This window comes from Chinchilla lanigera, unplaced genomic scaffold, assembly GCF_000276665.1.
Source record: "Chinchilla lanigera isolate Chin_1 unplaced genomic scaffold, ChiLan1.0 scaffold00005, whole genome shotgun sequence".
NCBI lineage: Eukaryota > Metazoa > Chordata > Mammalia > Rodentia > Chinchillidae > Chinchilla > Chinchilla lanigera.
In genome coordinates, this window is record NW_004955406.1 from 12,998,138 (window position 1) to 13,023,031 (window position 24,894).

Below are 24,894 nucleotides of genomic sequence, written 5' to 3' on the forward strand. Positions count from 1 at the left end.
TGAGATCTGTGATCCATTTTGACTTGAGTTTGGTGCATGGTGATAGACTTGGGTCTATTTTCAGTCTTTGGCAGGTGGCAAGCCAATTTTTCCAGCACCATTTATTAAAGAGGCTATCATTCCTCCAGTGAGTTTTTTTGGCTCCTTTATCAAAGATTAGGTGGCTGAGTGTGTTTTTGGTTGTGGCTGTTTCTTCCAGTCTGTTCCGTTGATCCTCTGGTCTCTTTTTTAGCCAGTACCAGGTTGACTATATGACAGTAGCTTTGTAGTATAATTTCAGGTCAGGGATTGTGATTCCACCTGACTTGTCCTTGTTGCCCAGGATTGCTTTTGCTATTCTGGGTCTCTCCTAATTCCAGATGAATTTAAGGCATGTTTTCTCGAGATCTATGAGGTTGCTAATGGTGGTTTAATGGGAATTGCATTGACTCTGTATAGCAGTTTTGGGAGTATGGCCATTTTCACAATGTTGGTTCTTCCTATCCACGAGCAAGGAATATTTTTCCATTTAATGAAATCTTCGATCTCTGGATTTTCAGAGTACTGTAGTTTTCATTGGAACTTGTCTTATTAGCAGTGTTTGACCAAAATGGCTGTGATAGTTTTCACCAGTTTCGCATACATCCCTCAGGACTTCATAGAATTACTGCAATTTTTTTCAACTTTCCAGTCAGAAATACTCAAAAACTCTTAGTTTTCAGTAATACTGTAACCCACACTTTCCTATTTGAATAAGCTGACTGGTGCTTCATCTGAACTTGGGTTTGAGAAACAATTTTTCATTGCCTAGTTCAGTTCTTTTACCACACAGTCTTCTCTGATTGCTGGAGTCACACTTTTCCAGCCCTCATCAAAAGCTGTTCTAATCCATAGTCAAAGTAAAAGCAATAAATCAGTGTGCTGAGAGCGGAGCAGTAAGTTCTCTGTCCTAGAATTGTTCAGTGTTGTGTGACAACTAACCATTAATTTCAGTTCACAGTGTGTAGTAAGTGCTAAGATAGAGATTTCTAGAGGGTTGTGACCATTTAGAAGGGAGCACCAAACCACCAGTGTGTTTAAATCAGGAAGGTCTTGTACTCCCTAGCCAGTTTTTGCCAACAGAGAAAGAAAAATGGTGAAGATTTGGTCAGGTTTTAGATGGTAAGTAGGGGGAGGAGGGGCAGAACATTATTGGAAGAGGGAACAGCATGAGACAGAGACTTGGAAGTATGGGGAAGCAAGGTCTGTGTTCAAGGAACAATCTACAGGTAGTTTTGCATCACTGAAGCATAAAGAAAGAAGCAGGGAGTGGCAGGAAGTACAAAGTTGAAGACTTAAACAATAGCAAAATTTTAGAGATTTTTAAATATGTAGAGAAAAGCTTGAGTTTAAGTCATATAGGTAATGTAATCTGTAAAAAGTATTAAGCAAGAAGTGTTAGTGTTAGACTCTTGGCAGTGGTGTGAAGGATTGATTTGCAGAGGTAGCAAGGTAGGAATTGGAGATCTGTTGCTGTAGGTAAGAAACAAGTGAGTGAAGGCAGTCAATTGTGTTTAAGAAATGCACTAAAGAAATTTGAAGTAAAATAAACTGGAATCAATGAAGGAAAGGAGTAGTCTCATGTTTTTCAGGTTTCTAATTTTAAGCCTGAGTAGATAGCAGTACCACATGGTGAGATGTTTAAATGTTTTTTATGTATTCTCAGTATTAATTCATAATTCATGGAACACTTTGAAGGAGTAAAACAGTCAGGAAGAGATAATAAGGGCAAAAGATAAAGTTTTTGGTAGTCATGAGCTAAAAAGCATGAGAGCAGATGAAGTTTCTCCTATAGATTATAAAGGCAAGACTCAGAACAGCACCCCGGGGACATCAGAATTTGGAACTGGAAGAGGGAACAGGGAACTTTTATGTATAACTGGCCTTGACTAGTATCACCAGTTCATGAGTAGATCAGTGTTATTTTCTCAGCTGTCTTTCTGGGTGTCCGCGAGCACCCTGGAGACAATCAGAGCAGAAGAAGCGTTATCAAAAGAGACTTGGAACAGAGAGAAAAAGATAAGTAACAGAAGTGTATAATTTGACAAGCCGAAACTGTAGGAACATCAAAAAAAGGTAAGTTTTGCCATACCATACCAATTTGTGTTATAATGAGGACAGCAACTAGATTTCAACTGGTTGAGCTCTAAATAAAAGATGAAGAAGTTGAGATTACAAGTATATATATATAATATATATATACTGTAAAATTTGATAAGTGAAAGTGTATAAAAAGAGTAGTATACTAGACTGAACATAACACATCCATTTATTTTATTTCATCATAGTAACTCCATTTTACATTATGTATTGAGGTGTATTGTTTTTATAACCTGTCCAAGATCGTATTACTAATTCAAGTTCATGAACCTCATAAATGGGGGGCCTGAGATAAAAATTTGAGTATTTGACTGTGAAGTCTATGCCCTGACCACTGTACTGCCTTCCTCTTATCACTTTCACTATTATAATAAAGTACTACGTTGTGATAGTTCTTGTATTTTTGTTTTACAGTGTAACTGGCCTTGACTAGTATCACCAGTTCATGAGTGGATCAGTGTTATTTTCTCAGCTGTCTTTTCATTTATCTGTTGACAGGAAATTGCTAAACATGAAATGTAGCAATATGGAAAGATCATAGACTTTGGAGGGAAATTAACTTGCATAGTCACAAATTGAATGATTTTGGGCAAGTTCTTTAACTTCAAACTTGTCTTATTTGTAAAATTGATTTATACTGCATTTTGCCTGGCTTTCTTGGTTACTCTGTTTTGCACTATTACTCCTTTCCTTTTTATCTTCAGCCTCACTCAGCTCTCATTTAGGCATTCAGCTTAGTGTATACTTGGTACATGTTTTTCAGTCAGCCTTTCATATATTTATTTAGGTATATATTTTCTTTCAAAATAGAATTGGTTTATGTTTTAAATTTTATATAAATTTACAGAAGTCCTCCCTTATCTTTCAGGGTAAGTTCTAAGATACCTGAAACTTCACATGGTACTATGCCTTGTATTATGTCTGTAGTTTTTACAGTTTAAAGTACAACAGTAAAACTAGCATGACATTTGTTACTCCTTCACAGTTTCATGGTTAGGTTTGTTAATACTATAGATCTTAGCAACCTCAGCATACAAGTTTTTTCTATCCTTACTGAGAACTTTTTTCACATTAAAATAGCTTTCCTTTGGCATATCTGAATTGTCAGCATTATTACTGCTCTTGCACTGTGGGACCATCATTAAGTAAAATAAGGGTTATTGGAATATTGACACTTAGATCCTGCCATTGTGGCTGTGATAAGTCAGAGGACTAACAGCCGAGGAGAGTATATGGCATATACACAAAGGAATGTTCATGTCCATCCATCCAGGACAGAGAAGAGACAGCATATGATTTTATTGTACTACTCAGAATGATATGCAACTTAAAATTTATGAATTGCTTATTTCTGTAATTGTCCATTTAATATTTTCAGTCCATGGTTGACCTTGGTTGCTGAACCTGGGCGGGGGGGAAACGTGTCAAGTGGAGATTGTTATAAGCTATGAATATTATTTTACTTTAGTTGATAAGTAGTTATATAATTATCAAAGTGAGTTCTAAGCAGTTAGTGAGGTTTCAGATGCCTTGAGAAAGGGTTGGCATTCATTCATTCCGCAGGCATTGACGTAGCATTTTGTGTGTAGGCTGCCTTTAAAGAAGGACTTTGCTGGTTGCAGTGGAGAGTATTCTGTTCCAGTTGCCTGTCTGTTGTTACCCTTGTACAGTGATGGTGAACCTGTTAGAGCTTTCAGTGATAATAGCCTGCTGCAGCATGAGTGCAGTAGGTTTGCCACCTCTGTCCTGGTTTGATAGTCTACAGTGATTTGTAGTCATAATTACCTAGCATGGTGAATTGCGGGCCTTTGTTGTTGCTGTCTTGGTCCAGTTTTCTTTTATATAATATTCATATCAACAGGGTAGTATAGCTGTTTTGATAGGAGTTATATTTAAGTGATTAATTACAGTACTTCAGAGGGTTCATAATTTTACCTTTCTTTCACCATCATTGCACCCAGGACTATAGTCTATATTTTATCTCCTTTTATGATTTTTAATAATCTTCCTCTATAAATGGTTACATATATTGAGCTAATTTCTTTTTTCTTATATTAATTTCTAAATTATAGCTTTTGTTTCTTATTTTCTATCTGAAAGTTGCTGAGGAAGAGAATGTTTTCCATATTTTAAGGCAATTTATATATAGTGAAATGCGCAGGTTTTTACTGTACAGTTGAATCTATTTTGAAAGTATATACATGTGTGTTACCTACATCCTATTCAGATATGGAACATTTTCATTACCCACGAATGTTCTCTCATGTCACATTTCTAGCAGATCTCCTGAAGAAAACCAGTAATATGATTTCTTTCACCATGGACTAGTATTGCTAATTCTAGAACCTCGTCTTATTAATAGAAGTATCTGCCTTCTTTGCCCTCAGTGTAATGTTTCTGAGGTTTATCTGTGTTCTTTTGTCATTAGTTCTTTTGCTGTTGAGCTCCTTTTTATTGTCTGTTGCCCACTAGTGCTATATTCTAGACTGTACTACAGTTGATGTTTGTCTGGACTCCTTCTAGGTTTTGGCTATTAGGCATAAAAGCCACTGGGAATATTATTCTATACACTTTTTTGTTGACATAGTGTTCATTTCTCTTGAGAACTACATAAAAGTCAAACTAACTGTTGAAATGAGTATCAGATGCTCTAGATCAGTTATCCTGAGAAAGACACATCAGTTATGAAGGATTCTGGCTTGACATATATAATTTAAATCTGACCATGTTGAAACATCAGACAATCATCATATTAGGACCATCTATTTAAAAAGAAAAGAGACCATATCTTTCAAAAATGTCGGACCACATAAAATAAAAGCCAAAATTATTTTGAGTTAAAAGAGATTGAAGAGACATGGCAAATGCAGGATATGCGCCTACACTTGAATTCTGTAGTGTGGGAAGAATTCCTCTAAAGGACATTATTGGTTTGACAGAAGTGTAATATGGATGGTAAAGTAAAGTACAGTATTATGTCAGCATAACGTTTACTGAAGTGATAAACTGTACAGTGGCCACACAAGGGAATGTCCTGATCCTGTGGAAATGCATACAGAAGTAAATTAGAGAGAAGTGGGGAGAGGGGAAGGTGATTGAGCTTGCCATGAGCAAATGGCAAATGGTGGAATAAATGGGGCAAAATGATAACAGGTTGGTAGGTGTGTAAAGGGTTTGTGGATAGTCTGTTACCAGCCTGTAAACTCTTTTAAAAGTTTGAAATTATTTAAAAAATTAAAGACCTTCCTCTCTCTCTCTCTCTTTTACAAAAAGGGCAGCCTCTCCTTAAGGTGCCCAGGCTGACTTTGAACTTGTAGTCCTCCTGCCTCAGCTTCCCAGCGTGTTGGGATTATAAACTTGAGCCACCATGCCCAACTGGATTCTGCTTTTTTTTTTTTTTTTTTTTTTTTTAATTACAAAGCTGCTTTTAATACTTTGGGGTTTGCCCCATAGGCATTAAAAAAACACTGAGAAAGGGTAACCTCTTCACCCCTCAGGAGTGGCCCAGGAAGAGAGAGGCTACCTGAGGGGAAGGAAGCCCAAAAGGTACCCACTGCAGACTCAGGGCAAAGGGAATGCCATTGGTGCTGGGACCTGTGAGCACTACAGGAGGAAACGAGCATGGTGGGACTGGCTCCAGCCACACAGGTGAAGGGCAAGAGGGTTGGACACGAAGCCACAAAGCTACTTGGGTTCCTCCTTCTTCTCGTTTGCCTTTGTCTACTTCTGCTGCATAATGTCTGAGTCCCTTTGCTTGTGGGTGGCAGCAAAAAGCCCATTATCTCGGCACTTCTCCTTAACCAAGTCACTCTGTTTTTCATTTTCTTCTGGCTGGCAAGCTCATGCTCGTTACCATGGGTCATGGCAACGGCAGCAGCTCCAGCCTGCCTTGATTATTTTAAAATTAACTTATTTACAGTCACAACTAGAGACCATACTCATAAGTGAAATAAACCAGATCTCCATGTGTAAGCAGTGTTTTGTCTCACTAGTGTAAGAACCTGCAAGAGTGAATAAAAATCAGGAGGTGTGATAGACATAGTGAAACGAAAGGAAAATGCTCAAAAGTAAAGAGCAACTGGGGTGAAGGAACAGAGAAAAGAAAGAAGGGGAAATTATGTATGTATGTATATACAGGATAGCTAACGTAGTTGTACCTACTCACTTTTGTCACTTTACTGAAAGGAACAGTTAATGATTACTTATTTGGTCAATTTTGCATGTCTCTATTTGTTTTCCTGAGAAACCCCTTTGAAGATATCAATATGTAATACAACAACCATTGTTAATTTCCTAACACCTTGTCTGTAACTCTATATTGTTTGTATTGTTCTTATGATATTTTGTAAATGGATGTCTGTTTGTTAATATGCTTTCCTTCTTTTATTTTTAAAATAAATTAAAAAAATAAAACTTATTTTGAGTAATTTGCGGTTTGCAAAGATAATAGAGTTCCAATATGCCCTTCACCCACATTCCCTATAATGTGAACATTTCACATGCTAATGGTACATTTGCCAAAACCAAGAAATTAACATTGGTTTAAAGCATAATCATGCTTTGGTATTGTGTACAGTATAGTTCAGTGATGGCAAACCTATGGGACGTGTGCTGCAGTGGGCTCTTCGCACCATTGAAAATTCTGAAGGTTCACCATTGCACATGAAACTCCCTAGCAATATTTGATGGTTATGATCTTACAATCTTCCCCCTCATGCCCTGCAGAGCTGGGATTGCACCTAGTGAGTGGAATATTTTAAGCTAAGATGTCCTATAGTGTCACTTACATAAGTTCAGTAGAAGTGAACACATACTGGAAGGCAGTTCTGTATGTAAGGATCTGTCCTAACTACCCAACTAATTTAAATTCCTTATTATAATTTTGTTCATGTTAAGGCCAGAGGGCTGGGGAAGTAGCTCAGTGGTAAAGTGCTTGCCTAGCATGCACAAGGCCCTGAATTTAATCCCCAGTGCCATCAAAAAAACAAAACAAAACAAAACAAAACTTTGGGTTGGGGATATAGCTCAGTGGCACAAGTTCCTGCCTGGCAAGCTCAAGGTCCTGAGTTCGATTTCTGGCACCAAAAAAAAAAAAAAAAAAAGCTATGCTTCTCATGTTAAGGCCAGAACCCAACATTTAATGTGATCTCGTAAATTGTCCTAAAAACCGTATTCAAACAGGTAGAAATTTCCAAAATGGGATTTTAAACTAACCATCTGTTCAGTGTTGTAGAAGTTTTTGAGAGATAAAACCTGAGCATCAGATATTTTTATGCAGGTGAGAAGATGAATGCTTCAGGAATAGTTAAGAAGTAAAATTTAACTTAAAACACATCAGATAATGGAATATTTTCATTGCTAAATAGATTGAGCTATCAAGCCATAAAAATACGTGAAGGAAATTAAATGCATATTACTAAGTGAAATAAACCCTTCTCAGAAAGTTGTGTACTGTGTTGTTCCAACTTTATAGCGTTCTGGGAGGGGTAAAATCATGTAGACAGTAAAAAGATCAGTGGTTGTCAGCAATTAGATGGTAAAAACAGATGTATAGGTTCAACACGGAGGATTCTTAGGGCAGTGGAGGAAACACTATGTAAGATGCTATGATGTGGTGTACACGCTGGTATGGCTTGTATCTTCATGTCCCCCCAAAGCCTCATGTGGTCATAGGTGGGGCTTTTCTTCGGAGGTGGCTGGATCTAGTAATGTGCTGCTGGGAGTAAGGGTGTGATGCTGAGGTTGATTCATGGTGCTGTGTATACTAAGATTAAGGTTGCCCCACCCTAGGTGTGAGTGCTACACACCCAAAGGGTAGGTAGCCTGGATAAGATACAAGGGACAGGTGATTGTCGCTGCTGCTTCCTTTTTACCTGCTTGCTGCTTGCTGCCTTCTGCCTGCCCTGTTTTGCCATGTACAGCTTATCCTCTGTGATGCCCCTCTGCTGTGCCACTCTGCCTTGGAGCCAGCCCACTATGGACTGAAACCTCTATGAACTGAGAACCAAATAAACCTTTCCTTCTATAGCCTTTGGAGTGTAAGTCTAATTTTGTCATCAAGGCGCATGTAGATCCCCATTTATTCTTTAGAATATTTCTATTAATGAAGTATTAATTTTAATTTTACAAGAAAAAAAATCACAGTTACTGAGTTTTTAGTATTTATTGAGTGTTTATAAAAAAGCATCAAAGTTTTCAACATTGACTGGTTTTTGGTGTACCAAGTCTAAAAAAGAACATGAGAAATAAATTCCCACATGAGCTACAATGAAAACACCAATAGTACTCTACCAAAAAAATGTTTACTTCAGTTGTCATACCTAAACCAGTCTGCACACATGACAGCAGTACCTTCCATACGCTTGCATCACTTACACTAACAGCATATATCTTTTGCTTTCCAGGTCTTTTTGTAGGACCTACCTGACATCTCAGTGGTCTTGCTGTTTTATCAGGAGGCTCTTACTGTATTATACACTGTGTAGTTAACAGGAACATGAAGTATCAATAAATAATTAAATTCTTAATATGTATTGTGCATTTAAAATAGACATCAGCATTTTCATATCAGCTGTGTACTTCCTTACAAAGCCTCAAAGGTAACAGCAGAAATAAATTCCTATATGACTTACAATGAAAATACTAATAAAACTCTACCACAAAAATAAGCTTTACTTCAATTATCACACCCAAGGCAGTCTTCACACATGTTCCATGCTCACGTCTCACACTGACAGTATGTGTGCTTAGCTTCCCTTTCCCATATGGCAGTCTTGTCACCTGTCTTCTCCTCTTGTTTTGTCAGGAGCTTCCTACTATATTGTACATCATACATTTCCTGTGGAAATAAGATGTCAGTAAAATAAAACAGCAGATATGTAATGAGTACTTAGGCATCAACATTTTCACATTAGCTGTTTACTTGCTTACAAAACCTAAAAATAAAAACCTATGTGAACCACAGTGTAACACATCAAAAATAAAAACCTGTGTGAACCACAGTGTAAACACAAACAAAAGTCTACCACAGAAATAAGTTTCACTTCAACCATCACACCCAAGGCTATCCTTTAACATGACAGCTGTGTGTTCATACACAAGTATCGCTTACTGAGAATGTATTATACTGTATTATGTATTATACTGTGCATTATAATGTATTACACTGATAATGTGTGTTTTGTTTTCCTGTCCTTTCCTACAGGGCACAGTTGACATCTTTCCTGTTTTCCTGTTGTCACAGTAGATCTTTGTGGTGCTGTCCCTTCCTGTTCACCTGTCAACTGCTGCACAGTTTCCTGGGCAGAACCATTTAGTATCTCCTCTGCTGTAAATGATCTCTTATGAGCTCCAGTACAGTCCTCTAAGAAAATTTCTCTGTGATAGTTTGCACTTGTTATTTCCTTAGTAGACTGTCAAACTGTTTATGCCAGACATGTTAGGATCAAGTAAAACACAACCATTGGCCAACGCTTTGTGTTTCGAGTGACATCATAGTTGTTGCATAGCTCATCCACAACATGTACTCCACCTTTGGTCTTGTAGAAAATTTGCATCTCAGGCTTCCATTTTGTCAAGATTTCCCTATCAATATTTCATCATGGTGAAATACTGATATCAGCAGTAACAGTTTGCTTTTCTTTGCCATATAGGAGGCCACCATTATATCTTTCTGAAATTCAAAGATTGATCTATACAGTTGTACTGTTTTGAAATTGCAGCACTTCATTTGCAATTTCTGCTTTGCTCCTGTTGTACGGTTCCTATGCTGCTCAACTTGTGCTCTGTTAGCAAATGTCACATCAATTGGAAACTGATAAATCATTTGCCAAAAGTCGAATGAAGGACCTGATGGCTGAGTTCCAGGGTACATGTCTAAACTGAAAGCATAGTAAGTCTTTGCATCTACAAGGGCATAAATTTTTATGACATATTTTGAACCATCACTTTTCTGTAAATCTTTATATTCCTGTGATCACCATAAGAAATCTATGCTAACTACAGCAGACTTATAATTTAATTATAAATTAGGAATATTTTCAGTTCAACTAGTAAGGTGTCATAACATTTTTGAATATGGCTGTTGGCACATACCTTTTATTTGCATTTCAGCCTTTGTGTATTACACAGCATCTTGTAGCGATTTGGTACAATTTCCAACATTGAATGGCAGTGTTGGTATGCTGTCCAATAAGTTTTATTCCTACCAAGACCTTTACTGTTTTCAGACCTAGTTTTAAGGTTGGATTGTTCCATTTGGTTGCTTGGCCATTTTGCAACATTTTGACTAGGCAAATATGTTCTTAACATTGCTGTTTTCTTTGTCATCTGAAAAAAGGAAGTCTGCATTCTATGTGTCTGGATCAATTGATTCTTGCTCCATTTCACTGTCACAGAAACTCTCTCTCACATGGTCGATGTCAAAGTTGATGTTGTCATCATCATCATCATAATATAGCCATACCACTCTTCTGTTATGAAAGCATGTATTTTATCATAATAGACCATTTTCATCATCCATGCCTGAGTAATCTGATGATTCACTTTTGACCTCCTCCAAAACTTATAAATCTGGTTTTTCATGGGCCATTGAACTGAATTGGGCTACTTCTACCAGAAAAATCAAAAGCAAACTTTTTTTTTTTTTTTTTAAAGCAAATACTGGAGTGATGGGGATGCTCAGGAAACCTCCATGGAGCCTAAGGGTGGGTCCACATCCCGTTTTGCCACTTTTGCACATGTGCACACTCCTTACTGGTCATCATACCAAGGGGGTAAACAGGTAGATTGTTTCCTGTAAAGTACCTTTACCTCATGTAAAGGTACTGAAATGCACAGCCAGCTACCATAGCGCTAAAGTACAAATTTACAGAAGAAAAGTAAGAGATGAGTTTGCTGGACTTACGCTTAGGCCTCAAGGGTTGGGTGTGGGGTATTTGTCTTAGCAGTGAGAAAAGTAACTAAGACACATGCCATTATATATTTGCCAAAACCCAGAGAACTTAAAAGGGAACCCTAATATAAAGCGTGGACTCTGAGTGATAATGATGCATCAGTGTAGGTTCATCCCTTGTAACAACTATAATATTGTACTGGGAAATATTGGTAGTGGGGAAGGCTATGCATGTGTGGGAGCAGGAGTCATATGGAAATCTCTTTACTGGGAACCTAGAAAATGTTCCAGAAAATAGTCTATATTAACCCCAAACCATCTACATTAGTTTATTATTCTCTCTGAACCACGTTCTCAGGAGAAAAAGTACCACGTATATTTTTTTTCTCAAAATTTGTAATATTTTTCTCTATGAGCATTGTAAAGGTTAATATTTTGTATGCATATGCTTCAAATTGTTAAACAACTTTACGCTACATATATTTCATCAAACCCTAAAATTAGTGACATGAAGTAGGTAATATTTTTGTTTTCTATGAAGAAATAGGCATATAGAAATATTTGTTTAATGAATTTCTCCAAGATTGTGTAGACTATGTGACTCTAGTCCTTAATCTTTTAATTGTCACCTAAACCAACTAGTAGTAAATTGTCATGTATTTTCTTGTAATATCATGCGCTTCTTCAAATCCTTACCTCTGTTATTGTGACCCTCTGATTGAATGGAAAGGCACTTAGCTAAAGTGTGTAAAAGTTTGATACTTTTTTGTTGTGTTGTGTTTTGTTTTTTTGAGACAGAATCTCACTATGTATATAGTTCAGGCTGGTCTTGAACTTACTTTGTAGCTCAGGCTGTGCTCAGACTCTTGGGTCCTCCTGCCTCAGCCTCTGGAGTGTGGGGATTACAGGCATGTACCACCATGCCTGGCTAAAGTTTGGTATCTTAAATCAGTGACAAACATGGCATGCATGCCACAATGGGCTGTTTGTTATCACTGAAAGCTCTAAAAGGTCACTGTCCTAAGTGATACTCAAATGTAATGTTAAACAAAACTTTTAGTTACACTCTGTAAATCTCTCTCCCTCAGTGGTGAATCCATGCCACATTGGTGGGAGAGCAGTTAGTAAAAAAGATAAATGTCCTCCTAACTTCCAAAGTTGTATTCATATTGTCTCTCCCTCCTCCCCCCCATTTATGAATTTTTGGGTACAGTATGTTGCATGGGCAGAGTGTTAGTACTAGTGGTGATAGTGATGAGAGAGGACAGAATGTGACTGAATTTTCTTCCTGCTTTGTGCTACATAACATTTCTTCACAGAGAGTTCTTACATATTTAGCAAGTACTTATCAAGCACCTTACATTTGAAAGTTTTGATTTTTAGGGTCAGATTACCGAGGTTAGGAATATGGAATTTTCTCTTAAGAAATTTACTTTTAAGTACAAAAGAGGATATGCATACACATAAGTAGCAATACTAAGTAACATAGAAATTGTCAATTTGTTTGAATTGAGAAAGGGTGAAAAGATTTGCAGGTATCATTTATCTTGATGTAAAATCTGGTGCGGAGGTCTTTACAGGTTTAGAAAGAAACTAATTTCATTAGGTTTTCATTAGGGATTTTCATACAATTGTAGGAAGTTGCTCAAGTAGCATAGAATCTGGCCCATTTAATCACATAACAGAGTGCCATCAAGTCATCCCATTGTGATCCCCTGGTTCTTAATGGGGAAGGAACATACCTGGGTGACTTGTGGAAAGTAAAGGTTGCATTAAGAGATTCATTTTTGTTTAGGAGAGTTGGGAGTGAGTTTGAGATACTTCTGTTTACTTTGATGGTTTAAAATTTCTTTACTGATATGAGTTGGTGAAAATTCTTTCTCTATTTTAGGCTGTTTTTCTTATGTGGAATGTTAAGGTTCTTTTAAAAATCCATCCTGTGATATTTCAGAAGCCTGACTCTTAGCACAGATCGATTCCCTGGTAGCGTAAGTACCTGAAACTTCAGCGGTTAGGACTCAGTAAGACCTTGAGGGCAAAGTTTCATACAGCTTTCAGTCTTGTGCCTCCCTGTCCCTTAAAACCCAAACCTCCTCACAGGATTACCTACTTTAATCAATATCTATGCTTATGTGGGAGTTAGGCAGGGATGAGCAATTTATATATACCCGCATGGGGAAAAGTACTTCATTAATCCTTTAAGGTAGGTAAGATCTCTTGAATATTCTGAGTAATGGCAAATAAATAAATGTTTATTTCTAAAATTTAGAACTTAGGGTTGGTTATGTAATTTCATTCAGTGAAAACTGAATGAAAGAATAAAGAGATTCAGTGTCCACTAGCTATCTTTGCATACTAAGTAGTTGGAAGGGTGCGGGCAAGCGCGTGCACGCACGCACGCGCGCACGCACACACACACACCTACAAAGTGTTGATTATAAAACCAATACACATTCATGGTAGAAATTTACAAAGTATAGGAAGAGATAAAGAGAAGGAGGTGGCATAATCACAAAAATAATACCTGTAGTTTTAGATGTTCAGACTTCAGGCTGTTCAAGAGTACATACAATAATCTAGGTTTACTTGCAAGAGATACATTGTAGGACTTCAGTGGATGCCTAATACTACAGATGGTTTTAAACACTGTGATTTTCACGTACATATATACCGGTGATAACGTTTAATTTATAAATTAGGCACAGTAGATTAACAATAACTCCTAGCAAAATAGAAGAATTACAGCAATATGCTGTAATAAAAGTTATATAATGTGGCCTCAGAATATTGTGTTTTACCTTTTCACTTGAAGTACTTTACAGTTTCTTTTTTTCTCTCTCTCTCTCCCCTCTCTCTTTCTTTCTCCCTCCCCTCCCCTTTCTTTTTGTACTAGGAATCAAACTCAGGACCTTATGCTTGCCAGACAGGCACTTTGTCACTGAGTTATCTCCCCAGCCCTTTTACAGCTTCTTTTTGGCACATCCAAATCACTACCATCATTACTCTTGCATTTTGGAGCCATTGTTAAATAAAATAAGGGTTAAGTGAACACAGGCACAGAGATCCTGCCACAGCCTACAGGGTTAGTAAATAACTAATGGGTGGGTACAGTATAAAGTGGGGATACGATAGACGAAGGGATGATTTACGTCCTTGATAGAACAATGCAAGATTTTATGCTACTAGAAAGAATGTGCAACTTAAAGTATACAAATTATTTCAGGAATCTTGCATTTATATTTTTGGTCTGTGATTGACTGGATAGCTGAGACTGTAGAAAGCAAAACCATAATAAGGCAGGACAACTAAGAATGCTAAGGTGATATTATATGTACAGATTTTGTATCATTAACATAAAAGATTTTGTATCTTATTAATATATAAATTAAACATTTATTTTAATTTTTTTAGTTTTCTTATAGAGTTTTGAATATCCAATATAATCTTGTGGTTCAGAATTCAAAAGATACAGATGATTCAGTGGAAAATGTCTTTGTGTTGTTCTTGTCACACAGCTACCTAATTTTCCTCCTGGAAGCAAGCAAGGTGATACTTTTTTCAAAAAGATTCTCTAAGAGAAATTGATGTACACATTAGCACACCAGTATATTATTATGTATCTTACTCTTTTCTTTTTTTATTTTTATGATTTAGTTATGAAGTATTGGTAATTTAAGAAGTCCAATACCCTAAAAGGTCTGGTGTACCTCCTTTCCCCAAGAAGCCATCTCTCCCTCTTCTTTTCATTTTCTTTTTTGAAGGAAACTACTTTCATCTCTTAACTGATTAACTTGGTTTTACCTTTTGGTCTGTAAAGTAATTGTTTAAATAGTTACTTTAGGGCCAGGGATATAGCTCAGTTGCCACAGTGGCTGCCTGGCAAGCACAAGCTCCTGAGTTTAATTCCTGGTACCAAAACAAAGTTATTTTACTATTATTTACTGCAGATGATCAGATTCTTCTAATTACATGCTGCTAATGTGGTTCTCTTGTAATTTGGTTGAGATCAGATCAGTATCCAGTGTTATATTATTGTTACTCTATAAATGCTGTCACAGCTAACCCATATAGACAGAATCTAATCACTTTTCCTTGCTGTACTAGTTTTTTACTTTCCTGGAATATTTGACTTGTTTTATTAAATTTGCTTACTTTTCTATTTAATTATAAGTATTTTGTCCATCATATTGTACTCCAGACTTTCAAACACCTATCAGCTGTGCTGTCAGTTTCATGCTTTGACTCTTCTGGAGTTCTGATACTTTCCCATCTAGACTGGTCCCTCTGTTTTCCTTGTTTTACAGCTATCAACCTGGGATTTCACTTTCTGGACACCCTAGGGTTCCCTTTGTTTCTCTCTTCTCAGTGCCAAATTGCTGTGATTATTGTAATTTCATACAGGTCTAGTCTCCTCATATCAGAATCCTCTTGACTCTTTCTGGCTTATTTTTTACAGGAAAAGTTTCCATTTTTACATATTGACTGTGTGGTTTCAAGTCTTTCCTATATATTATTTTGAATTGTGTGAAACTGACATTTATTCTAGTAAAATGGATAATATAAAAGTTCTTTTTTAATAGACTTATTACTGTGTTTCATAATTTTATATCTAGGAATATATTTTTACATGTAGAAGTTTTTAAAATGTTGATTATTTTGAATTTTACATTTATATAAACTTATCTGAAACTAATATAGGTAAAATCATTTGCAAATTATAATTTACAGTCTTGGTAGATGTGTAAGTTCATCAAATGTCTTTCAGTGGATATAATCATATTATCACATGGCAAACCAAATGTCATATCAAACCAATTTTGAATGTTAAGGGTAAATTACTTAGTCATAGCAGTGATATATTGTTCCTACGATGTATTCTCAGAACCTTTTTAATTCTTCTTTTAAAAACTTTGCATCCTATTCATTTGTACTGATAACCTGTAGTATTCATTTGTGTATAATCTGTTTTTTATATCACTGCTTTCTATGTAAAAATAATTCGGAAGCTTCTGTACTTTGAAGCAGTTCAGTTAACTTTTAGAGTTACCTGTTCTTAAATGGTGTCATTTAAGAACAAGGTTAGGTTAGCGCCTTGACAGCATTTCCGTTCCTCCTTTGAATATAATTATCACGTATTGCTTCTGTGAAATCTTTTGTTGTACCTTCATAGAATTCCTTTTGTCTTACTTGGAATGCTGGTAATATCATAGTTTTCCTAACTAAACACTTTTAAATTATTTACTTGTTAAATATATTAGGATGGGGACTTGTCTTTATTGTCTCAAATTCTAGCCCATGTAAGGACTATGGTGACTTAATTGTATTTTTCTTCTTTTTTTGGTTGTTGTTTCTGGTGGTGGATATTTTACAGGCTTCCCAGTTGGCATGTATGTTGTAAAGAGAGTTCTTCAGCTTCTGCAACATCATACTACTCTCAAGATGACAATTGTGCACTAGAAAATGAAAATGTACAATTCCAGAAAAAGGTACCTTAAATAAAACTATGATTTATCTAACATTGTTTTGTTAAGCTATGATTTATCTAACGTTAGCTTTCTTTAAAAATACTATGTCATAATTTTTGGTGGAGATCTGTATTTTCCTTGCTATACTTAAGGAGTATAGGAGTCGTTACTCAAGTAATTCGGAAATTAAGGTAACTCGGAGATACTATGTGTGTGTGTGTTTCTTATTGTTGCTTGTATTTGGGATTTTATTAACATCCTTAGTCTCAGTTCTACAGTAAGGAGAAAAAATAGTGCATGTGCAGAGAACTGGAAGCATGTTCTCTCTTGCTCGTTTTTTTTTTCTTTTTGTCCCAGTACTGGTGATTGAACCCAGGGCCTTCACACTGAGCTACATCCCCACCCTCCTTTTAATTTTTATTTTGAGAAAGGGTCTCACTAAGTTGCCCAGGTTGGGCTTGAACTTGTGATTCTCTTCCTTCCCTCAGCCTCCCACAGTGCTGGGACTGGGCGTGCACTATTATTCACAACTAGTGTTCTCTTTTTAATGCTGTATATACTTAAAGGGTTTCTAAAGAAACCCCAATCTTATAAATAAGAAACTATTAGAAATTGAGTATTACAGGGAGAATTTGTAGTTGGTAGGTTGTCGTTCTATGTAATTAGATGCAGTGAATAAAGGGATTCCAGAAAAATGTGAGGATCTCTAAAGCATGTATTATTTTATCATTTTAAGTGACAAAAGTATTAGCTAGCAACTTCAGTGAATTTATTTTAAATTATAGAAGTAATTTATACTGACTGCAAAATATTCATACTGATATACCATTTCCCTTCCCAAACTACAGTTTACTATTTCTTAGGAAAATGTTCAGATCTTTTTCTAGGGCTATAGATATATAAACTAATATTATTTCTTTTGAAGTATCATATAAATGTTCTACAAATTCCTTCCACCTTCCCCAGTCATGTCTCATATGTTGCTATGTTCTTCTGAATGACTGCATTTTTACACATCATATAAATAAGTCATAGTTTATTAACTATATCCTTCTTTTTTTTTTTTTTGGTTTTTCTCCGGTACCGGGAACCGAACTCAAGACCTTGTGCTTGCCAGGCAGGGGCTTTGCCGCTGAGCTAAATCCCCAGCCCCTAACTATATCCTTCTAAATGGACTTACATGTTATTTCCCAGATGTGTCTGTGCCTGTATATCCATGGGCACGAAGCATGTATCAATGCACATATTTACAGCACATTTACATGCTTTGGTTTTTTTTTTAGCATGATATTTGGAAGAGATTTTTTTTTGAGTTATGTAGAATATATTTCTGGGATAGAGCATTTAAAATTTTGAAGATTTGCTAGATATTTCTCTTCCAGAAAACTGTAATTTTATGTTTTCACCTATAGTCTATGAGGTTTCATCTAATTTCTTTCTTTGATGAAATATTTGGAGACCAAATAAGCAGAGCACTAGGGGGAAACATTCTTCTAGTGAACATTTAGATATCTGAGATGTGCTAGATTGACGAGGATAAAATGAACATGGGCTTTGTTTTTGTGAAATTTATATTGTAAGAAGACACATTTAAAGATGTAAAGGCATTGGAAAATCCCAGCTTGAGTATAAGTAAGTATTAAAAAAGAGATGAAACTAAATGTTGTACGTACATTCATTTGTCAAATGAAATGTTAGGCATGTAGAATATTTACTATGATAAATATTGATAGAATTAAAATGTTTATTAAATAGTCAAATGAGTTTCTTTAGGTCACATACTGTACTTTTAAAGTGTATTGGAAAGGAAGGGAATGCAAGATAGACAATAAAGCATATAAACCATAGTTATGGTTAAATGTGTACAAGACTTTTCTTGGTTTTGAAGTGTAGAAAGAGATGGTCTTTATTGTTAGAGAACTCTTTTGAAATAATTTTATCAGTCATTTCTTCCTTACTGCCTTATAGGATGAAAGAAAGGTACCTGTAAATGCTGAATTATCAGGAAAACCAAGTTCAGATTTACCAGTCCCTCCAGAAGAAAATAGATTAAAAGATGAGCATATTGTGGATGTACAAGTAAGCTGTGTTGCTTTGAGTTTTAATAATATACTTTTTCAAACTTCTTCATGAGATAGCATACATGTTTGGCTTCCATATTGTATATTGTTATTTTTTCTTTTTGAATTACTGTGCAGTGGGACTTAAAATTATTTACCCGCTTTAAGTACTGGGTTTTAGAGTTACACGTTTATAATAAATGTGACTACTCTCTCTGAAGTAAAGGTGTGAATTAACTGATTCCTTCCTTGGTTTCATTTGGCTCATGGTATGTCTTATCTTTTCCTATTTTCAGATAGTAAGTAGATTTTTTCTAACCTGTTCCCTTTACAACAGAAGGAAGTATTTTATGTAGAGAATAGTATTTTTATACCAGTGGTTTCACATATGTGAAATATGAATTAATAGGTAATAGGTAGAATATTATTCCATTTTATGCACCAGTCTTTACGAAAGATATTAAAAACTAGAATAAATATGCTGTACACTTACAAAATGTTGAAACATCTGGAAACAATTTAATAGCAACAATGGCTGTAGGAACTGTGACTATTTGATACAGAGGCAAAAACATTAAGGAAAAACTCAGTATCTCAGATATGAGAAAAAAATGTTAAACTCAGAATGAGAGAAAATTGTTTCTTGTTAGTATAGCCAGGACTCTTTTATAATTTACTGGGTTATCTAAGGATGTAAAGTGAGTTTCATTTTATTGAATTTTGGAAGACGTTTGTGGAAGATTTGTGTGTAGGAGTAAGAGAAAAGTATTACCTGTAATCTTTCAAATTAGGTGATTATCCTGAACCATCTTGCTATACATTTTCTAGAATTTTTATTGTGGTATCCTCTTGCTCAATGAAGTGTTTGCTGCATCTTGTGTACTTGTGTTGTTTAGTAGAATAGCCATTAACTACATGTGGCTATTGGGCACTTGAAATATGCCTAGTCCATATTGAGAGTTACTATTAAACAATTTTTGAAGACTTGGGTAGAAAAAAGAATGTAAAATACCTCATTAAAACTTTTTTGAACATGATGTTGTAGAGATAACACAGTATTGATATGATAGGCCTTTCTCAAAGCCTCCACCATAAATATGCAAAGTTTGTATATATAAATTTTTCAGTAGAGGTAATCATCCACATGATTGTGTTTTGTATTCTCTTTACTCTATGATCTTTGTTTTGTTTTTGGTCCTTTACCAGCATTTGTGAGTTGAAAGAAGTACATACAGTGAGACCCTATTTCAGAAAAACCAAAAAATTAAAAAATTCTTTTCAGCATTGACTGTGGGGAAGGAGCTGCTACCCTATAGAAGTTTTTAAATGTGAAGAAGTGTGAGGTAGATTTCAGATTGTGTTTGGAAGGATGCATGTCCCAGGGTATTAAAGACTCAAGGAATACCAAGAATCATTGCTTTGTAATGTCTGGAATATCTTATATTGTTGCTTATTGATACAGACCATTTCCTAAACTGCTTAGGGGCAAGGACTATGTGTTGTACTGTCTTATATATTTATATAGGATTTATTAGTTGCTCTTAAGTCTTCTATACAGAGTTAAAGAGAAATATTTGTAGATGCAGTAAAAAGTAGGAAAGGAGAAAGGCAGGCACTTCATGAGAGCTTTTCTTTTATGGTTTAAGTACCATGAAAAACTTATAGATACTGTTTTTTAAAGTGAAACATATGTCCTTATTGGTAGGTGGAGGAAAGGATTTTTATAAAAGTATATTTTAGTGAACATGCTTTTCAGAGTCATTTTTCAGCTTTCTGTAAATTCTTATTTAGCAGAGGTGATTTTGTTACTCTTACTATTTAATGTAACTTTATTTTAACAGAATACAGAATCAAAATTAAGACCATCTGTGATTGAGACACTCCCTACAGTTGATGTACATGAAGACTCTTCCAATGTAGTTATGAGCAATGAAAATGTAGAAAATACTTCCAGCTTATCTACCTCACAGATCACTCCAGTCACAAAGCTTGAGTAAGTCATTACAAAGGGAAAAAATCTGTAGTTAATGATGAAAACTTCCTTTATAGGATAGGGCAACGTGATATGCAATTTTGAAAGTCTAGACTGTACAGCAGACTTAATTTATAGTAGCTGTGTGTTATGTATTTTGAATAGACTTACGAGGTCTTTTATTTATTTGTTTTTTAGCTGCCTCAGTGAAATTGATTAGATCCTAATCAGAAAATCTCTTACATAGTGTAGGCAAAGTGAGGTTCTACTTAGGTGTTTGACAACCTCCCTCATGTTTATCCAAAATTTAAATATCAGATGATTCATTTCCATTAAGGTTCATGGGAATTCCATTCATAGTTAGGTCTGCAAATAGCTGCTTTTTTTCAGAATTAATAGTAAATACGTATATTTAAGTCATCTCTGCTTTAGAAAATCAGTTGTTTACTCCTTCGAGCTCCTTGAAGCAGTCATACAAAGAGCAAAACAAAATTTTCTAACTACTGCATTAAGATTTTCCTTTAATCAAAGGAGTAGATATAAAATACATAGAGTAATACCTGACACATGGAAAGAATAAAAGTGTCAGTTAATATCATTACTATAATCATACTACTTTTTTTACAAGCCATTTTCAATGCCTGTCTTTCTCGAGAAGGTACGGGGCTAAGCCGCTGGTGGAAAGCCTGTGGTATGTGTGCCGCAGCCTGTTGTTACCGTGGGAAGCTCCGAAAGGTTTGCCACCTCTAGTCTTAGCTGCAAGGGTTACACGAGAATGGTACAGTTACCATTTAGAGACTTCTCCCAGAAAGGGAAGAGGAAGTAGACTACATGTGGAGAAATAATAACTTTAAAATTCCGTACGTTCTTAAATTCTTAAGAAATAATACTTTAGGAACAGTGAAAGTCTGGATACCGAGTATGTGAACAGTGTATCCTGTTCTCCTGTTATATGACATAGGACTGATTAGGAAAAGGGAGATGAGACAAGAAAACATATCAGTGTATTTTTAAAGTGAAATTCTAAAAGTGCCTTAGAACTTCAGTGAAATGTATAGAGAAAGTAGGTGAGTTTTGATGCTGTAGACAGTGGCTCCTATTCTGGTAGAATTAATATGCTGACAAATTTAACTTTAGAAAGAATATATTTATAATCCTACTTTTTTTTTGTCTCTCTGAGACAGGGTCTCGCTATGCAATTCAGGCTGGCCATGAGCTCACTTTGTAGCCCTGGCTGGTCTTGAACTTGCAATAGCCCTCCTGCCTCAGCCTTCTGAGTGCTGGGATAAAATTTTACTTTTTATAAGGCAAATACTAACTTATTAGGTGTGGTTTTAAAATTTGGTGACTACTTTTCTAGAAGCTGAGGATTGAACAGGTCAGTCAGTAGTTATTACATGATTTAAAATGAATGACTTCTTGAAAACATTCTGCAGAACTGTAAAGCATTCTTCTTCCTTTGGTTTGATTATATTTTGGAAATCACTAGTGGCATTTATAAATTGCCTTACATTAGGTCCATGAAATTATGAGATTGTCATTTTTTTTCTTCTTTTAGTGAAATAGAAAAATCTGGTACTGTCCCTATAGCCAAGCCAAGTGAAACTGAACAGTCTGAAACTGATTGTGATGTTGGTGAGGCCCTTGACACAGATGCTCCCGTTCAACAGCCTTCTTTTGTCAGTCCCCCTGAAAGGTGGGTAGAGCAGATAGTGGCTTCTCCTTGATATGACTTTGTAATGAAAGTGGTACCATGTATGAGTGGACTTTGGTGTGTGCTTAATTCTATTTTGTGACTGAAAGAAAGCTGATCTCTGTTCTTTTCTTGGTTTACTTTGTATAATGATACATATAACAATTTAGATTGTGTAAAACTTATTAGCCAGCTAAAATTTGTTTATCTTTTGGTTTCAAATAGCCTTGTTGGCCAGCATATAGAAAATGTGTCATCTTCACATGGCAAAGGGAAGATAACAAAATCAGAATTTGAGTCAAAAGTTTCAGCGAACGAACAAGGTGGTGACAATCCAAAATCTGCATTGAATGCTTCGGATAATTTAAAAAATGAGGTTGGTATAAAATTTCCACTATCTCCTACTTTATTATTATTATACAATGCTTTTTTGTTATTAGCTAATTTTATTATTTGCTAACCATAGTTGTTCATTTCAGCATCGCATACAGTAATTTGCTAACCATAAAATTAGAAAGGTTAAGTAGTTAATAATGCGTGGAACTGATATAAACTGTGATTCTTGAGAGCAAGTAGCTACTTCAGGGTACTGTGTAATATTCCGGTGTAATATTTACACATAAAGTTGTTTCATGTAGAAATGCTCTTCAACTATTGATAATTAAATGGTTTTCAGCCAGTACCAACTATTTGACAGGTAATATCTTTACTTAAACTGTGTCTCAGAGAACAATATAGAAGCCATAACTATTGTTTTGAAGGCTCTTCAAAAATATGTTAATAACACAGTTAAACTTACTCTTCAACCAGAGTTATTGTCAAGGGACATTCTAGTTTTTGTTATGTATGTGCAGGATAAAATTAAACTGACTTACAGTTCAGAATGTGTTTCTTAGAATAAAGACAAAGTTTATCACAGTGGGACAGTTTTACTTTCTCTAAGGTCTTTGAGTTTAGGTACAGGCTGGCATAAAATTTCCTAAAGAAGCTGTTAAATTGAGACTCATTTCAGGTTAGAAATAACTAAATAAATGATGTGAAAACCTCTTAATGGACTTAAAAACAAAACATGGAGTTAGAGTTGTTCAAAGTGCTGCACACCCCATCTACCTTTATTCCTTTTAAATTTGGAGTATTCTGTTCTACATTTTTTCTTCTCACAAATTTTAAGTATATTTGCACTTAAAATTAACTACGCTTTATTCTGGTGACAGTCACTGTTGCTGGACCAGCTGTGTTTATGAGGCTTCTTATAGGTGCTCAGCATTTCATAAATCAGCATCTTGAACTAATTTTAATCTTCCCAATGAAACCAAATCAAACATAATGTGAAAGTTTAGTTCATGGGTATCACAATCATAAATAAAATTAGACGAACATTAAAACATGTCTCCTTTGGAGCTATTTAAAGCATAGTGACTAGCTCAGTCCTAAATTTGCATATTGTCCTTAACTAGCAGCAGACAGAAACCACTCTTCATTATCCTAAAAGACACATAGTGTTAGTCAGTCTTTGCTAATAGGCAAATGAGTGGAATTTTAATCTGTTAATTACCTCCTAAATAGTATCCCAGAAAGAAAAATGTCACAGATAATGAGCAACGAGTAATACAGTATTTAGTAATTTTATATAATATCCAGTTCAAGATAACTTTTCCGGTTAAGTTTGTTATGAATAGCAGAGTTTGCTTTCACATGCAGGTAGATCTTCATGTTGTCTTTGTTAGTTCAGAGATCTATAGGATACTATTTGCCAGGTTTATACACAATACTTTACAACATGAATTTATTGTATTTGTAGGCAGTGTGTTACAAAGTTTTACTGTGTTGTTCAGTTGTCTTATTTGTTGTTAAGAGGAAATAGTGATTTCTTTGCCTGGAACTTAGAGAGTGTATGTATGGTTCCCTACCTCCACTGCCCCCGTGGCAAATTTGTATTTAGATTTTTTGGTATCTTAGGTTAATTTTTATAACTGTCTTTATTTTTTTCAATTTATTCTACTTAGATTTAAACAGTTTAATTTTTAAATCAAATATTAGCTATGTAATCTATATTTTATCCCCCCAACCCCACCCCCAGCAGCCACATACTTCATGACGTAAGCTGGGTGGTTCTGCAGAAACACTCCAAGATGAAAGTTGTGTGGCAGCCACATTTCTGAGTCTTCCTAAAGGGAGGTTTGGGAATGGTTCTATTTCTTTTTAAGAAGAAAAAAAAAAAAAAAAATTATATATATATATACACACACATATATATACACACACATATATATAATTCCAGAAATAATTTGTTTTATATTAGTATTCAAATATTCAAAAGCATGCCCTATATAGCACATCTATATGAAATGAAATTTTTGCTGTTTATCAGAGTTAGTCCTCTAAACAGACTTAGTATACTTCTGAAGACACTTAATAAACACATTAAGCATTGTCTTAGGAGGAATACAGAAATAATTGCATAATGAACATCTGTGTGTACATTATTTAGTTTAAGAAAAAAATTAGATTGTATTCTCTTCTCCACTTACTGTATTATCATCCTTTTCTCTTATATAACCATTATCTTGAATTTGTTGGTTTAAAAAATTTTATTTTAGCACTTTCCAAATAACCATAAATAGCACCAGTACATACTATTATTTAGCATATTTTGTGTTTTTTTTTTTTTTTTTTTTTTTTTTTTGGTTTTT

General features: G+C 35.2%; 1 protein-coding gene across 4 annotated transcripts in view; it reads left to right on the top strand.

Annotated features, from left to right (window-relative positions):
- Suco (SUN domain containing ossification factor) overlaps positions 1-24,894 on the top strand; it is a 79,525-nt gene that overhangs the window by 12,799 nt on the left and 41,832 nt on the right. For 3 of the 4 annotated variants that reach the window (XM_005374860.2, XM_005374862.2, XM_013520725.1), the window contains exons 2-6: positions 16,383-16,497; positions 18,445-18,555; positions 20,378-20,529; positions 22,067-22,204; positions 22,427-22,577. In XM_005374860.2, coding sequence (XP_005374917.1) covers positions 16,383-16,497; positions 18,445-18,555; positions 20,378-20,529; positions 22,067-22,204; positions 22,427-22,577 — 667 coding nt within the window. The remainder of the gene's footprint in view (positions 1-16,382; positions 16,498-18,444; positions 18,556-20,377; positions 20,530-22,066; positions 22,205-22,426; positions 22,578-24,894) is intronic. The other variant, XM_013520715.1, reaches the window with a different exon arrangement.